The sequence below is a fragment of the Theropithecus gelada genome, chromosome 3, assembly GCF_003255815.1.
Source record: "Theropithecus gelada isolate Dixy chromosome 3, Tgel_1.0, whole genome shotgun sequence".
Classification (NCBI taxonomy): domain Eukaryota; kingdom Metazoa; phylum Chordata; class Mammalia; order Primates; family Cercopithecidae; genus Theropithecus; species Theropithecus gelada.
This window is the reverse complement of record NC_037670.1, coordinates 83,786,456-83,803,662: the sequence shown is the minus strand read 5'-3', so window position 1 is coordinate 83,803,662 and position 17,207 is coordinate 83,786,456. Positions and strand designations below refer to the sequence as shown.

The 17,207-nt window shown below is 39.5% G+C and overlaps 1 protein-coding gene across 5 annotated transcripts in view; it reads right to left on the bottom strand.

Moving 5' to 3' along the window:
* Positions 1-3,607: 3,607 nt before the first annotated feature.
* Positions 3,608-17,207, bottom strand: part of CPVL (carboxypeptidase, vitellogenic like) — a 204,851-nt gene continuing 191,251 nt past the window's right edge. For all 5 annotated transcript variants that reach the window (XM_025378603.1, XM_025378602.1, XM_025378601.1 and 2 more), the window contains one exon: positions 3,608-3,859. In XM_025378603.1, the coding sequence (XP_025234388.1) occupies positions 3,749-3,859 (111 nt within the window). In that variant the 3' untranslated portion in view covers positions 3,608-3,748. The remainder of the gene's footprint in view (positions 3,860-17,207) is intronic.

The window sequence follows — 17,207 nt, the reverse complement described above, 5'->3', positions numbered from 1 at the left end:
GGGTTACCCTTTTGTCATATAGCCATTCAAACGTCTGGCTATACATACAGTTTATTTTAATGCTTGGTTTCAAAGTCCATCAGAGCTGAAAAAGACACTTAACAGAGATATGTAGATTCAACAGAAGAAATGCCTCACCAGATGAGCTTTAGTAATTCCCAAAACTTATTTTTCAGTCTCATCTATTACACAGAGACAATTGTTGAAATTTTCTTTGCTTTTAAGGGTTTTTTAGTTTTGTTTTTGTAATGTGCATGTAGTAAGATGGGAACATTTCCAAACATCTGTTTTCAAAAGGCTCTTGCCATAGATTCAATTTCTTTGGAAAAGAAGTTAACTTCCTCACTAATTAATTTCACTAAGTGAAAATATCACTTCTACCTTGAAAAGATGGATTGTGTGTTTACTTTAAAAAATATATCTGCTAGGCAACATACTAACAATCGCCACTTGCCATGACAGCACGTCTGCAATGCTTGTCTTTTTGTCAAAGAAAGGATCCAGGACTCAACCTCAGGTTCCACAACTCCTTTAAATGCACTACCATGAGATAAGCAGTGTAGTACAGGAGTCCCCCTTGACCACTGGCCATCAAATTGCAGTGTTGTAATCATCCTACTCTTTGAAAGGCTTTGCTTTTATGAAACTAATCACACTGATAACATCCTATATGAATGTCAATTGCAATTATTGACAATACGCTAGATGCGGGACCGTGAGAAGATGCTTCGGTGGACCTCCTCCATGTGCCTCTCCCTCTTTGCAGCTGTTGTCTGCCTACAGCAACTGCAGTCACATAAGACATCTGACTGTGTCATGTCTGTACTGAGGGGGGGCATCATGAGAATCCAGCATTACATACTAGGCAAGCTTAATTGTGTTCTCATTTTGAAATGAAGCAAATATAGACAGACATTCTGGTATTTTCTCCTTGGACTATAACAGATTGTCTTGAACATCTATGGAGGGCTTGCACTGTACTTGGAGAGTCTCTACACAAAGGACTCTCTACAATTAAATCCAAAAACTAGTTTTTCTTTAGTTTCCCTTTCTTCTAAAGTGAAATGCTTGCCAGATTCAATCTTTTCCTTTCTTCTTCTAAAGTAAAATACTTGCCAGATTCAATCTCCATAGAACTGTATCCTCAAATGAGTTGGCTAGGGTTGCTCCTGGAAGATCTGGCAACTCGTGCCCCCACCACCACCTCAGCGCTCCCCACTGGCCTCGTAGCTGGCAGCATGATGATAAAAATGAAAACATCTACAATGTCCACGTATTGAGCTATTATCCTGTGCTACTCCCTATGCTAAACGCTCTAGAAAGATAGTCAATTCTCTTTACCCACTGTAGCTATGTTCTATAATGTCTATGCAGACAGAATTAGCAAATTCTGAACCATTGCTTCTAAGGGAAATATATGTTTAGGTTCCTTCAAGCTTGTGGGTCACAACATTCTTGTCAACTGATCAATACATAACCTTAAGTGTGTTTCTTAGTCACCTTTAAAATGTTGATTCATTAATGTGGAACTCAGGGCCAACAGCACTTTAACTCATGCCTGAAAAAAACAAAATACCTGCTTGTATTTTCTCTGTAAGTCGCTTCACAGTCTTCTCGCACACTGGTCAGAACTTCAGCACTGTGCTTGAGGCCATTTTAAACAGCAAAATCAGCCACAAAAAAAGCACAAAAATGCCCCCCAAAATGTAGCACTAAACAGACTTAGAAAAGGACAATTGGGCTGGGTGTGGTGGTTCACGCCTGTAATCCCAGCACTTTGGGAGGCCAAGGTGGGAGGATCACCTGAGATTAAGAGTTCAAGACCAGCCTGACCAGCATGACAAAACCCCATCTCTACTAAAAATACAAAAATTAGCTGGGCTTGGTGGCGTGCACCTGTAATCCCAGCTACTTGGGAGGCTGAGGCAGGAGAATTGCTTTAATCCAGGAGGCAGAGGTTGCAGTGAGCCAAGAGCACACTACTGCACTCCAGCCTGGGCAATGAAGCGAGACTCCGTCTTAGTAAGAAAAAAGCAAACAAACAAACAAAGAAAAAGGCGATTGTTTACAGTATGAAAGCTGAAACAAGAAGGCAGAGTGTCTCCTTCTTTGGCCCCAGCTGGGAATGTGTATGCTGGGCAACTGAAATGTTTTGCCACTCTGTACATGACCTCAAAAGAGCAAGTGTATTGATATTGGGGTTACAAATACCTTTTTTTAGCAAGTAGACTTCATTTGCAAACATAGAATTCTTGAATAACAAGGATCGACTGGGTCATCTCATAGTACCCTTGTAAATAGGTACTACTCTAGTGACATGTGAACCCAAAAGAACCTCAGAAGTCTCTTCTTCTGGCTACCTTCCTTGGATTTGGGAGGCTGGTATGGTGAAGTGACTTCTCCTAAAACGTCCAGCGCATGTGTGATCCATATGAAACTAAACCTAGGTCTCCCAGCCAGTCAGTGCCCTTTCCAGTACATAGTTATGGGACATGGGACCAAATACAGCTAATTTAACTTGCAGATGGGACTACATGGAAAACTTCTTGCATCCTACCCTGCCCCAGTTTATTCTCTGCAATAATTAAAATCTGCTTTTGATCAGAATATTTGATTTAATGACTTCTAGGACATGGGTACAATGAACACTTTAAAAAGGAAGATCACAAACCTGAATGAAATCAGGCACAAAATGAGAAATTAAAGGAATAAACGCCATAAAATATCTGCCGCAAGAACAGGCTTTGACTTTTTAAATTTAATTCTCCACGGAGCCAATTCATAGATGGCTAATATGAGAAGGAAGTGATGTGGAAAAATCCACACATCTTGTAGAATTTAAAAGAGATGAGAGCACATGATGCATAAATCGAAAAGATGTAACAGGATGTGATATTTTAGTTAGAAAACTGCTAATGAATGTATATTTATAAAGGTATATATTGATGCCAGCTTATCTTAATTTTTTTGATATTCTAACAATGATACAAAATTAGGTTGTTCTTTATTTGGGGAAAAGAAGTAGAGAATTTGAAGCCCAAATTAAAATGGCTCTTATAACTAATGTTGTAGCCTGCAGGCTCTTTGAGAAGTGTGTACACCTCAAACTCAAAGAAGGAAAAAGAAAACGAAAAGGCAAAGATTAAGTTGGTTCTCTGCATAAGAGCCTCTGCTTATCAAGAATTGGTTCATTATTACTTTTATATATAAGATTTTTATTTCAAAGAATTCGTTTGTTCTAAGACTTTATACATTTGAGAATCTTTTCCCCAAAACGATTATAGCTTCATCCATTTATCTGGGATGATAATTGAGTGATTCTTATCCAATAATATTTCCAAACACCTTCATATGCATGGCATGCCAAACTTCCATTATTGGCAGAAAAAGATGCTGTTACAGCTTTGTTTGTTACAACTGCACTTTTCACTTACTCTTAGAAGAAACTAAAAATTCCTATTCAAGACCCTAAATTTTCATTTATACCTCTTGTCTCAGTGTCACATCATCCATTCCTTTCATCCTTTAAGTTAAATCCTGTAAATCTTACTCATGTACTCATGTTAATTTTATAATAAACCATCTGCCCCCAAAAACAAAAGCTCACTTGTTTCAAGGATACTTTTTATTGATGAAAAAAATCTTGCAGATATGAAAAGATAATTTTCTTATTCCTATGACATTTTCTGTTTTTACAATTTTCTTTTCAGCAATGAAAACCTCTGATGTTCTCTTTTGGGAAGGTAGTTTATCCAACATAAGGATCCCATCCTCTTCCATAAATGAATCGATTAATCATGTCAAAAGCTCTCAGAGGCTGGTCATAGGGTAAAATATGTCCTCCACCTCGAATAATTACCTTAAAAAGAAAAAGAACGGAAATTTAGAGAAATGGATATTCTAAATACATGAAAAGTTTTCATTCAGATTAAACTCTATTTAAAACTCACATGAAATACAGAACATACTCTCCCAATGCATGCCTTTGGATAGGCTTTAATAATAGGCATGTTAAGGTAGAAAAGTTTTAAAACTTAGTTAATTTTACGCAAAGTTGTGTTCATTTCTCATGAGTGTAAAAATTGAAAATTATTCCTTGTCTTTTTCCTCTTGAGAGTGATCTGCCTGCTCCCCGCAGTTGGGAGTGCTGGGCTGCAGGTGTTACCTGGTGAGGCCCACCTCCAGCCCACTACTTCTGAGGTATGTCAGGTCTGCCTGCAATGGGGTGGATTGTCTACTTAATTCCACCCTTCAATTAGCCAGCCCAATTGTCCCTCACACTGAGCCATACCTTCCATCTTAGCCTTTATCAGTAATAAAGCGGAAATTTTGGTTCTCAAAAAAAATAAAGAAACCAAAACATCCTTGATGGAGGCAGGAGGATGACCTGAGCCCAGAAGTTGGAGGCTGCAGTGAGCTAGGATTATGCCACATGCACTGCACTGCAGCCTGGGTGACAGAATGAGACCCCATCTCTAAAAAAAAAAAAAACCTTGACACTTGAAATAAAAGAAAGTCATGTTTTGAGCAGCATAGAGTTAGAACATTCTTTTTTTTTTCTTTCTAATATTAGATTATAAAATATTTTAAAACATAGCAAATTTGAAAACAATTCATATAGTGATGATTTTGAGTCTCTCCTGAACATTCACTTTACTTGCTTTCTCACATAAGGTGCCTCTCTCCATCCCACACCCATCCATTAATCCATCTTATCTTTCTGACACATCTCAAAGTGGGCATATAGCGCACTTCCCCCAAACACTTCAGCATCACATTATTCGTCAGAGTTCAATATGTGTTTACAGATTTTCTTCTTTTGAGTGAAGACACAATGAAATGCACTAGTCTTAAGTGTAGACTCACCACTTCTGACAAATGCATACACCTATGTAACTCAAGCCCTTGTTGGGTGATATAAAGCATTCCTAAAACATCTCTAATGACGAGTTCAAATCAACAAAAGGGGACTGGTCTCTGTACTCATTAAGCCTCTAGCATCAGCTAATATTCCAAGTAGAGGGAAACGGGAAGCTGTCATGATTCAATGCCAGAAGGGCAAGGACTGACACTGAGGGTTGGGAAGTTACATGCAGGAGAGGTCAGCCTGGCCTGAGATATCTTGTTCCATATGTGGAGAATGCACAGGAGGTACCAGAGAACGAAGTGAATAAACATATGCAAAAAGGGCATCACTTTCAGTAACTTCTAGCTGCTGAATCACAATCAGCAATTAAACGTCACTTTCACAAGGCCCTTCCTAAGAGGTTGGGTTCTTTTACTTGTCTCAATCTGAAGGAAACTGAGGCAGAAAAAGTATATTTGGATAGTGCATTTATTATATTGAAAATCTGCCCCTACCTCCCAACACATTCCATCTTACAACCTTGATGTGCGGTAAGTAGGATTAACACTATTAGATGATACTTACCTTGCAGCTCGCAGCTATACAAACTGTGCACTGCACAACTGCAGGGAGCACCATTCACATGAGCATTGAGATGACTGAGCTATTTGGAATCATTTAGTAGCTTGTCCAAGTCACACAACTGTAAGTGAGATAACTAGCTAGAACCCTGACTTCTGATGCAAACACCGGTGTGGTGTTTTTAATCAAATCCTAGTACTCACACAATCATTCCTTATCTTTGAACTGGACTTCGCAGCTTAGTCATGGAACATTTTTATTCACCACTCAATAGCCCTCTGAGGTTTATTGATGAAACAAAAAAATCTTGCAGATATAAACAGATAATTTTCTATATTTTTGTATTTCACATATTACAGTGAGGGAGGCAGATCTCATTTGCAGATGTGGGACCAGACTTAACTCTTTCACATGCAAATGTGAAACTTTTGTGTTGTGCTGCAGTTGATCAAAGGTCATGTGTGCCTCACTGCAATGACAGCGAAACCCATCGACCATTTGTGTACAAGCTTGCAACTGGAAACCCAACATGTCCACTTTTTATCACAAACTGAAAGTAAACATGTGTGACAAGAACCCCTTCATAGGACTCTAGAGGGAAACTTTTGCCGCCCCGCAATCCCAGGCTACACATTTCTTCCTGCAGATTTTCATCTGTATCTCTGGCCCTGGCAGGAATCTGATGAGTGATTTCTGTGTGGCTTCAGCTCAGCTGAGGACACTTAACAAAGTCCTATGTGTGACAAAACCCAGCTGCTTCAACTGGAAATGAGTTTGGCAGCAATGGTCCGGAACAGCAATAAATTGAATATCCGAGAGCTAAAGGTCATCCTGCCCCCAGAACCAGTGCTGCAGCTGACAAAGGATAAACAAAGGATAGCACAGTGCTTCACAGCCCGGGCTCAGAAGTCAGAGTGCAGGAGCATGGTGAGAGGCACTGCACATTGTGTGACATTGGGCAAGGAACTTAACCTCACTGAGCCTCAGGTTCCTTTACTTTACAATTGGGAAACAAGTATTACCTCATAGGGTAGTTGTGAGTTGTGTGAGGAGTTAGTGGAATAACGTCCCTGGACTATTTAGTACAGTGCCCGACCTGGGATGGTCTTCAGTAAATATTGGTCATTTTCAGTATTCTTCCAACACTTATCTATATTCAAAATCCAAAATCAAAATGCCTATATCAGGAGGATCGCTTGAGTGCAGGAGTTTGAGGCTGCAGTGAGCTGACTGAGCCACTGCACTCCAGCCTGGGCAACAAAAGGAGATCCCATCTCTAAGTATAAATCAATAAATATATATGTATCTATGCCTATGTGAACCTAACTACCCTAGAACATGGTGTTCCTACATTTTCATAAAAAACCTTGGTTTAAAAAGGTTGTTTAAAACAATGGTTCTTGGCTGGGTGCAGTGGCTCATGCCTGTAATCCCAACACTTTGGGAGGCTGAGGTGGTGGATCATTTGAAGTCAGGAGTTTGAAACCAGCCTGGCCAAGATAGCGAAACCCCGTCTCTACTAAAAATTAAAAAAAAAAAAAAAAATTAGCCGGGTGTGGTGATGCATGCCTGTAATCCCAACTACTGGGGAGGCTGAGGCAGGAGAATCACTTGAACCCAGGAGTCAGAGGTTACAGTGAGCCAAGATAGCACCACTGCACTCCAGCCTGTGCGACAGAGCGAGACTCTACCTCAAAAACAAACAAAAAAAACAAAGCAATGGCTCTCAGACTTGAACGTGCATAAAAATACCTGCGCTCATTAAAAGAGATTGTGAGGCATCACCTCCAGACTCTCCAGTTCTGAAGGTCCAGGACAGGGCCTAAGAATTTGCATATCTAACAATTCCAAAGCAATGCTGATGCTGTTGTTCCATCTACTTGTTGAGAACTACTGTTGATAATTTTTTCTATTCTGTGGCAAACCAGGGAATTCTGTTTACATCAAGGTAATTTCATTAACACCTACTCATGAATACAAGTAGAAATCTGTTTAATACCTACTCATGACCTCACTTCCTGGGCATCCAGTCTCCTGGTATTTATTCACACACACGCACACTCACACACACCTTCCCTGTCCATAATTATCAAGTGCTGAAGGAGAGCTGAAGGGGTCAGGTGTTCTTACTCTTCTTCTCAGTGACCTACCTGACCCTGGTCCAATTTCTGAGCTGCCTTGTGTAATGACCCAATGACATTGTAAATTGTGTCATTAAGATTGGGGGAAAAGAAAGCTCGTTAAGGAACAAAGGTTGTTTCACATGCCACAAAATTCCCAAACAAAACATATTCGCTCAAGCAGATTCACATACAGCATTTTACTGATATTAACTTCAAAAATAAATATATTTTTGAGTGTGGAAAAATAAACCACTTTGTCGTTTATAGTTAAGCCACTCAGCATTCACAAATCAAAGATACAGATCACTCGGCAGCTTTTAGAGGTGAGTAACAAAATGTGGCGGGGCTGTAATTACATATTTAAATGTGACAAGATTAATCTCAGGGCTCCCTGAATAGAGCTGTCTATTTTGGGTGCCTCCACACTATAGCTGTAGCCTCTAACCTCATGTGTTCCAGATGTTCCAGGGGGTCACAAGTGTGTCATGAATTTCAACAGGGTTATACAAACACTTTAAAGCTTCATTCCACTTTATTTTTTAGAAAACGATATAATTCTCCATGGAACTAGAAACACAGACCTGCCAGTAAAGGTTTCCCAGTTATGCCTGTTTAGATGACAGAAAAGAGAGGGAAGTTCACAGTGGGCTTGTTGATGTAGATGTGTCAGGGGAAGCTTCCTGGGGGTCTTGAAGGAGATCACTGGACGGAGAATGCTGGGTAGGGTGGGGGTGGAGGGATCACCGCAGATAGAGGAAACTGCGTGAAAATGCTGAGGCCGTGAAGCTGCGGGCACGTGCAGCACAGGGATCACCGCAGACAGAGGAAACTGCGTGGAAATGCAGGGGGGCGTGAAGCTGCGGGCACGTGCAGCAGTCTGTGTGTCGTCCCATTCGTGCGGGAATAGAGGGAAACAGAAGAGACGGATGAACAGGCAGACACTAGCGGGACCATGTGATGCCCCAAGTGACATGCTGGGATGAGTGGACCTTATCCTGTCGGGCTTTAAAAGCAACTGTGGTAAAATACACTTAACATAAAATTACCACTTTAACCATTTTAAAGTGTACAATTCGGTTAGTAGATTCACACTATGTAGTTGCAGAATATTTTCATCACCCCAAGGGAAACCCATATACATCAGTAATCACTTCCCACTCCCCTCTCCCCAACAGCCCCTGGCAACCATTAATCTGCTTTCTGTCTCTATAGACTTGCCTATTCTGGATATATCCTAGAGGGTTTTAAGTAGGGTAGTGACGTGCTTATGTTTGCATTGTAGAAAAATGACTTAATGTCTAAGGAGGAGGCTAATTTGGAAGGGAGTGATACTGGCACAAGGAGGCAAATTAGGAGACTACCAAATCAGGTGAGAGGATGTGGGCTCATGGGAGAGACGGGGAAAAGGGGAAGGAGAAGAGGTGAGGTGGAACCAACAAAATCAGTGATTAATGCGATATGAAGATTAAGTGAGACTTTCTCTACCCCATCCCCAAAACATGCTCCGCATTTCAGGCTTCTGACATGGGCCAGTTTGCAAAGGTGGTGCTACTCACCAGGAAAGAGAAAAGAGCCACATGGGAGCTGCAAGTTTGGGAGGCAGAATATGCAGGATTGGTTTATTGTTTCTGCTTCCCAGTATAGAATGATGCATACCCTCAAGAGAATCTTGCTTGTTGTGGTTTCTGATTTACATGGAAGTTCTTTTCACTACTTTTATTCCATTCCACATTTACTAAATCTTATATTTTAGTTTGCTTTCAGACGCTAACTATAAGTAGAAATAAAGTAAACAGCATTCAAATAAAAATATATTGAAAAGGAACTTAGGAATGAGAATAAAAAACAAGCCAAAGCTTGTTAGCAGACACTTCCTAACAAAGAATGCAATAAGTCACTTTTGAAAGAATGAAAAACCAGAGCAGAGATCAAGGCTGGGAGTTGCTTCAACAGCACTCAGGGAAACGATTCTTGAGGTCTCCCACTGTGCATTTCCAGTGTAGCAAATGGTTATTATTGAACAGAAGGAGAAAAGGAGCTTCTAAGTGCTTCAGGAGACCCACATGTAGCCATCATAATGGTATACATTCCTAGAGCAGTTAAAACCTTTGGTACTCCTTTACAGCATCCCCAAGGGGTTTCCTATGTACACCATCTTAAACAGTTGCAACAATACTGTTTGTAATTTAGGACTTCCGCTTCTGACTGTGACACAATAAAGCTTGTATCAAACCAACCTCATTCCATAGAAAACAATATAAGCTGAATTAAAAAGAAAATAAGCTCTTTAGAGGTATCAGAGAGCAACCAAGCCTCGAGAGAGGCCACGATCATACAGAAAAGAGAATCACAAGGAAGTGAACCTAACATTTTGTGCTGCTTTTCCCTTTGGGAAATTCACCAGTTTTAAAGCTTCTCTGACCAAGATGCCAAGTCAAAAGTGGCAGATAAGAGAATGAAAAGCTCATTAGTCTTATGGTGCTTGAGAGACCAAAAAACAAAAACAAAGAAAACCCCAAAAGAAAGAACAACGACGACAAAAATTGGAGTTGTAAAAGCCTGTCAAGGAGGGACAGCACTGGTAAGCACTACAGGCTTTCCATTAGTTCCATGAAAGACAATGCCTTGGAAGTAATGAAAAACCAGAAACACGTTAGTCCTCAAAAACCTTGAAATCAAGCACTGAATCAATCATCTCAATCCCAGACTGAATCAAGGTGATAATGCCTCTACTCTGCCTGCCTTCTAGAAAACATTGAATCCTTTTGGAAGAAAAATAACACTTTTCTTCACATATTTTTGTACATTTTCTTCAACATTTAATAAAATTTAGTAGGCATGACAAAGAACAAGAGCAAATGACTAAAATTTAAGGAGAAAAAAAGATAACAGAGACCACAAGTGATCCAGATATTAGAGTTACCAGGTACACATTTTAAAGTAACTGTGAACAAAATATGCAAGATGTTAGGTACAGAAAAATGATTCACAAGAGAATTAGAATATATAAAAGTGAATCAAATGGAAGTTCTTTAAAAAGTTATTCATTCATTGTTCATTGAAATTAAGAACTCAATCGATGTTTTAGCAATAGATTAGGCATGGTAGAAGAAATACTATATGAACTGGAAGTTAGGTCAGTAGAGGATATCCAAAATGAAGCATGGAGAATAAAGGTATGGAAAATACAAAAAAAAAAAAAAAAAGTAAGGAAGAAATGGGGCAAAAGAAATAAATAGTAACATTCAGAGATATTGACTGAAAATGTTCCAAAATTGACAAAAGTTACCAAGCCAGTTTTGAGAAGCTCTATGAATCCTAGATAGAATAAACACAAAGCAAACTAACTACATCATCGTACACATAATAGTATATTAGTAATAGTATATTATACTATAGTATATGTATGTGCATACACACAGACATACACACAGAATAGTATTTTGCTAAAACCAAAGACAGAGAAAATCTTGAAAGCTGTCATAGAAAAGGAAACAGTACTTTCAGTACCTTCAAAGAAGCAAGAAAGCTGACTACTGAACAGAAACAATGAAAGCTGGAAGGCAGTGAAATAATATCTTGAAAGTTTTGAAATAAAATATCTGCCAACCTTGGACTTCTATAGAAATGAAGACCTTGTAAAGATATTTTCAAGGAAAGAAAAAATTGGAAAACGTTTTTGTTAGCAGACCTGCACTAAAGTATGAAAGACTGTTCTTCAGACAGAAGGAAAATTGTCCGTAATGGAAACATGAAAATGCAGAGGAGAATGAATAGCAGCTGAGAATTTACATATGTGAACAGAAGTAAGGAGTATCAATAATTAATAATGTCTTCTGGAGTTTGAACTATGTAGAAGTTTTTCAAAAGACAGTATTTGCACAAAGATGGTGTAAAGTGAGTTAAAGTGTTGTAAGGCAGCAGTCTCCAACCTTTTTGGCACCAGGGACCAATTTTGTGGGAGACAGTTTTTCTATGCACAGGGGTGGGGAGTGGGGGATGGTTTGGGGATGGCACTGTTCACCTCAGATCATCAGGCATTAGATTCTCATGAGGAGCACACAACCTAGATCCTTCACATGCGCAGTTCACAATAGGGGTCTCCTCTTACGAGAATCTAATGCCGCCAGTGATTTGACAGGAGGTGGAGCTCAGACAGTAATGCTTGCCTGCACTCACCTCCTGCTGTGTGGCCTGCTTCCTAAAAGGTCACAAACAGGTACCAGTCTGTGATCCAGAGATTGGGGGCCCCTGTTGTAAGATACACTTTTATATCTGGACAATGGTAAATGTATTGACTCAAAACTGACTTTCTTAAACCAGGATATATGTCATAATCTCTACATAAACATAAAGGATAGATAAAATAATCTATTATTATCAAGTTAATAGTGGTCAAAGGGGAGGGCGGTATGACTTCCAAATAAGAGATCGGATAAAAGGATGAGAGTAAGTGGAAGAGGCATTACTGCATGATATGAGAAACAGACTTCTGACAATCAGGGTACTCAAATGAGAAGAAATCTTGTGGTCAAATAATACGCTCCTTCCTTTTAGAGAGATACAGAATGAACACCTGAGAGGTGAAGACTGTTCAGTACAATCTGTTAGCCTTCACCAGATCAGTCAGACGTGCTTTGAATGTGTCTATTAAAAAAAAAAAAAAAAGTCATGGAAAATTTTCTCTCTACTGACTCCAAGAATTTCTGTGTTAACTTCAGCAAGGTTGGGATGAATGATTAAAGTTGAAGCTTTCTCTTTCCTTGGTCATTATAGTTAATGAAAATCTAAAAGCAGAGTACAGGATAGTAGGAAGCCATTTGGCCTGATGGCATGGACTTGGGATTTGGCAGCTCTAGGTTTGAGCCCAGTTCTGAGACCTCGGCATAATGACTGAACTATCTCTATTTTCTCATTTGTAACATAGGGATAAGAATTTTGGTGACCACTTGTCCCATTGTGCCTAGGGCCAAAAGGTTTCTGGGAACATAGGGCTTTGAGTGCTAAAAGTAAAAAAGGGTCAGACAATCTGGAATGGTTGCTCACTCTATGAATATTTAACTTTTTGTAAGGATTCAGAGACAATACCTATAAAATGATGCAGGGCACCTGGTCTACAAATATGTCTTTCTTTCTTTTCTTTTTTTCTTTCTTTTTTTTTTTTTGAGACAGGGTCTCTCTCTGTGGCCCAGGCTGGAGTGCAGTGGTGTGATCCTGGCTCCCTGCAGCCTCTGCTTGCTGAGTTCAAGTGATTCTTGTGCCTCAGCCTCCCGAGTAGCTGGGACTACAGGCATATGCTACTACACCTGGATAATTTTTTGTATTTTCAGTAGAAACGGGGTTTCAGGCTGGTCTCAAACTCCTGAGCTCAAGGGATCCTCCTGCCTTGGCCTCCCAAAGTGCTGGGATTACCCATCACGGCTGGCCCATTTACAAATAGGTCTTAAGTTTGTACCATGTGCCAGAGTATTAGAAAGATAACAGGACTCAACCAATGGTCACTCTACTACTATCATCTGAGTTTTTATGACCAACAGAATATTTTTTTTCCCTTTAAGAAGCGGAGTAAGAGCAGAAGTTACAACACTAATAAATATAACTTCATTACTTTTTCAGAAAAAACGATTATAATACAGTCTTCAGAAGTGGAAATGTTTCTTTTCCAGGCTTCTTTGATTTCCCTTTTATGAATCCTCCCTTTCCTTGGAAAAGGCCCCAATTAAATTAATGAAGCAGCTTGAATGTGAAAGCAAACCTCTGTCATTGCACTCAACTGTGTCTGCAGTGAGTTTTATCCCTGCCAATGCCATGATCCATCCCATTCTTTCCCTCCGTCTCCTCTCCCCTTTCACCACATGCAATGCCAAACACCCTCTTCTTCCTACACAGAAATGCCAGGAAAGCAAGACCTTACTTGTCTTAGCAGAATGGCAAAAAACTGTTCCATCTTTTTCCCTTTTAGGAACCCACTTTACCACATAGGACTTGATGCAATTAAAAAGTAATCAAGATTTCCCATCCTCATTCTCTCCTTCCCTGTCCAGTTTTTATATTTGATATCCACAAGAGGATAAAAAGCACAATCCAGTTCATTATTTACACTTACTCAATATCTAGCTTTATGATCTACATTTGTAGTTTTCTTTTGGAAGACAGAGTAAGAGTGGGGGAGGAAGGGGCAGAGGTTATAGCAGTAAATGCTCTCGCCAGGAGTGTTGCAAGGACTTAGATCCTGACTCATCATCTTCTGTGTACCATGGAAACAAGAGCCAGCTAACCTGCTAAAGATTTACTTCCTTCAAACAGCAATGCAAGACAGTTTTAGCAGCAGTGTGCAGGTACTCCCTGTCACTGGATCAGGAGAGCCAATTGTGCACATTGCTGCCCGACTCCATGTTTAGTGGTATGAAGTTGGTAGCTTGAAATTGGCTGTGTGAGAGTATTTACACTATGGAAATTGGCAAACACTACAAATCAGTGCCCTCTCTCCTCAGTTTCCCCTCAGACTCCTGGTTCTCTGACATTTTGGCTGTCCTGGGGAAAGAGGAAACATTCTGACATTCTTCTTCTTTCCAAGGTGAACTTAAGGAACATCCACCTATCGTAAATTACAAGGTCTAAAACTTCTTTGAAACCTTGGGTCCAGAAATCAGATGAGCCAAACTTCAAAAATTTGCAGAAAAGTGAGAAAGGCCTGTCACTTGTTTCCACTTCTGCCTACCCTCACTGAGTTCTAGCATAATTGACAATGACAGAATTTCAAGGCCATGCTACAACATCTACAAGACGCTTCCATTTATATCAGAACACCGTGAGATGCTCCAGAGCTGATCTGTTTAGGACAACTCCAGACCAGACAGGTATCTGGATTCAACTATGTTCTCAACCCACAGCCTAAGGGGACCCCAGAACCCCTAAATGTCTCTAGGTTCTGGGAATTTAGAATACAGAATTTAGATTTGGCAAATATCATTGCCAAATAGCATGATATTTTCATGATGCCATTTGTTAAAATAAAACAAGGTACACAGTTTTTACTGCCAACCCCAAAGCTGTACAAGGCAAAAGTACTGCTTTAGTCTAATTGACAATGTAGCACTATGTTAACACAATTTTTCCCATCCCTCTATTTCTCTACGCCACTCCATCGTCCGCCTTGTTTATTTCTTGCTTTGTTTAACATCCCCACAAGTGATTTTCTGAGTCTTTGGTTACACTTCAAATTAAAACAACAAAAAGTTACTGTTTAAAAAGCAAACCCCAATTCCCTAGTTGTTCCTCAAATATCATTCTCCATGTGTGGATAATACTCTAAAATATAGACTTCTTAGTATTTATCCTCTTTCCATTTAATGAAATTGTTCTCTGTTAAATTTCAATAGATGATTAAAAACCACTCAACAGCCAAGAGAAAGTTATGGATTGTTGCCTAGCTGTTACACCTCAATAAACAGATTTGCTAGCCAATTTATATTTTAAATAATGCAATAAATTAGCTTCCAGAGTACTAACTAAGTGCATATTTGAGTAGCTTAATTTAGAAGCATTCTTCTTATGCTAATCGGTTCTCTCTAATGAAATAGAACCACATGCACTAAGAAGACTCTTGGCAAATAATCAGAGTCAAATTGGGAGTTGCTATTGTTTATTATTTCCTTTGTCTTCAGGAAGCAAGCTGTGTGGTTTTTAAGAGAAGGGGAAAAAACAAAAACCAGGAATTCAATTATTTTTAAAGGAGAGGATGCTCTAGTCAGCACTGAGGTAATGAAATTTCTACAACTCTTATAAATTCGTGTCCCAGAATATTTCTCATTTTTTCTCCCATGCAACACAGAAAGGAAATAGTCTTTAGCTGACATAAACAATGCAGGCTTCAGTTTGAAGGGTATTTTGAACTGTTCATTATCTCAGCACGTCTACTCTGTTTCCTCCAAGACACTTTGGTGTGCACAATTGGTGAACAATCATAGCACTCCTTGAGAGATGCAGTATTAAAACACACACACACAGTCAGAGGCAAAGGAGAGGGGCATGGGAATGAGGGGGAGGCCGATTTGATTTTAATTCACTGAACATTTAAATACTCAGTGCCATGAACTGTGCTAAGGGGTATGCTACAAAAATAAATGAGTATTTTAAAAATAAATTATTCCTGTCCTCAAGGAACTCAGCATCCAGGAAAGGAGGAAGGCAATTAAAGAGTTGAAGTGTGAAACCCCAGTGTAGTACATACAATAGAAGATGTACGTAGATGGAGAGAGTTGCCGAGAAGGAGGTATTCTGGGGAAGGATCAAGTATACCAAGATTGCCAAGATTGAAAGGCAAATGGGAATTTTCCAGGTGTGTTAGAGGAGTAGAAAGGGCCTTATAAGGCAAGAGGAGGGAATCCCATGTGAATTTCTGGGTGCGTGTTTGGGGGATGATGTGGTATTTTGTTTTTCAACATTTTAATTGCAAAGGAGGGAGAGGGTAAGAGTTAAGGTTGGGAAAGGAAACAGAGGCCAGATCAAATCTTTTCATTAATCCAGGTAGACTTTGACTTTATCCTGCAGGTATCAGAGTTAGTGAGCAGTTTTAAACAAGGAAAAAAACCACAATTAAACTTGCATTTTGGAGAAAGCACAGAGAGGAGGGCAGATTGGTGAGGAAGCAGATCAGTTAAGACCAGCCAAGTGGGCTATTGGAAAAGGAAAAAAAGTTTAAACAACAATTTAAAACAGTCATTCAGAGTGTTCTTGAATAGCATCTTAAAACTTTTAAAATACCACAAGGCAAAAACTTGCATTTTGAACTTTATAATGTGGGATAGCCCTCATGTTTCTTTTAATGTCCACAAAATGCTCACTAGTTTTATTGGTTTACATAATGCAGTGTTTTTCTTTTTTGCTAGTTCTTGTGGTTTCTATGCTGAGCACTAGGAAATGAATAAAATCAGGCCAGCAAGGATGTCATAAAGCAGATGTGAGAAGTGCTAGCTAAGGAACTGGGTGGGTAATATTTGCCAATTACTATTATTCTTCATTTTCTGGTAAGACTCACAGCAAAGCAACTCGACAAAGTAACTCTCTACCTTGTTGTTTCCATGGAAAAATGATGGAAGTGAGAGGAATTCTGTGAGAAAAAGATTCATTTTCTCCCTGTGTTCTGGGGATTGCTGGCGAACCCAAGGCATAAGCTGAAATCTGTTGATTTTATTTACTTGCTGCTTCTTCCTGAGCCACTGTTGGCAGAGTTGAATTGAAAAGGTACTAAGGGAATAACTTTCTGATTTTTTTTTTGAGCTGGATAGTTCGCTAGCCAACCTTAGCACAGGACACCCAGGAAGAAAAACGGACTTGGATGTAAAATGTCCACTCCACCTTCACTGTGTGTGTGTATGCCAGAGTCCTTTAATTTGATGGCATTCAAAAAAAAAAAAAAAAAAAAAAAAAACAGACACGAGACAGCCATGGAAAGAGAATATAAACCATGACTTTTAGACATGAGAAAGGACAGTAAGCCTTCCTTTAATTTAACAAGCTCCAGTGAAAGAACTAGAGGCAAGTCCAAGTATTTGCTGAGATTATGGAATGATCAGAACTCTTATACTTTACTGCCAAGAATAATCAATTTGGAAAAACAGTTTGACATTATCTAGTGAGGTTGACACAGGCAC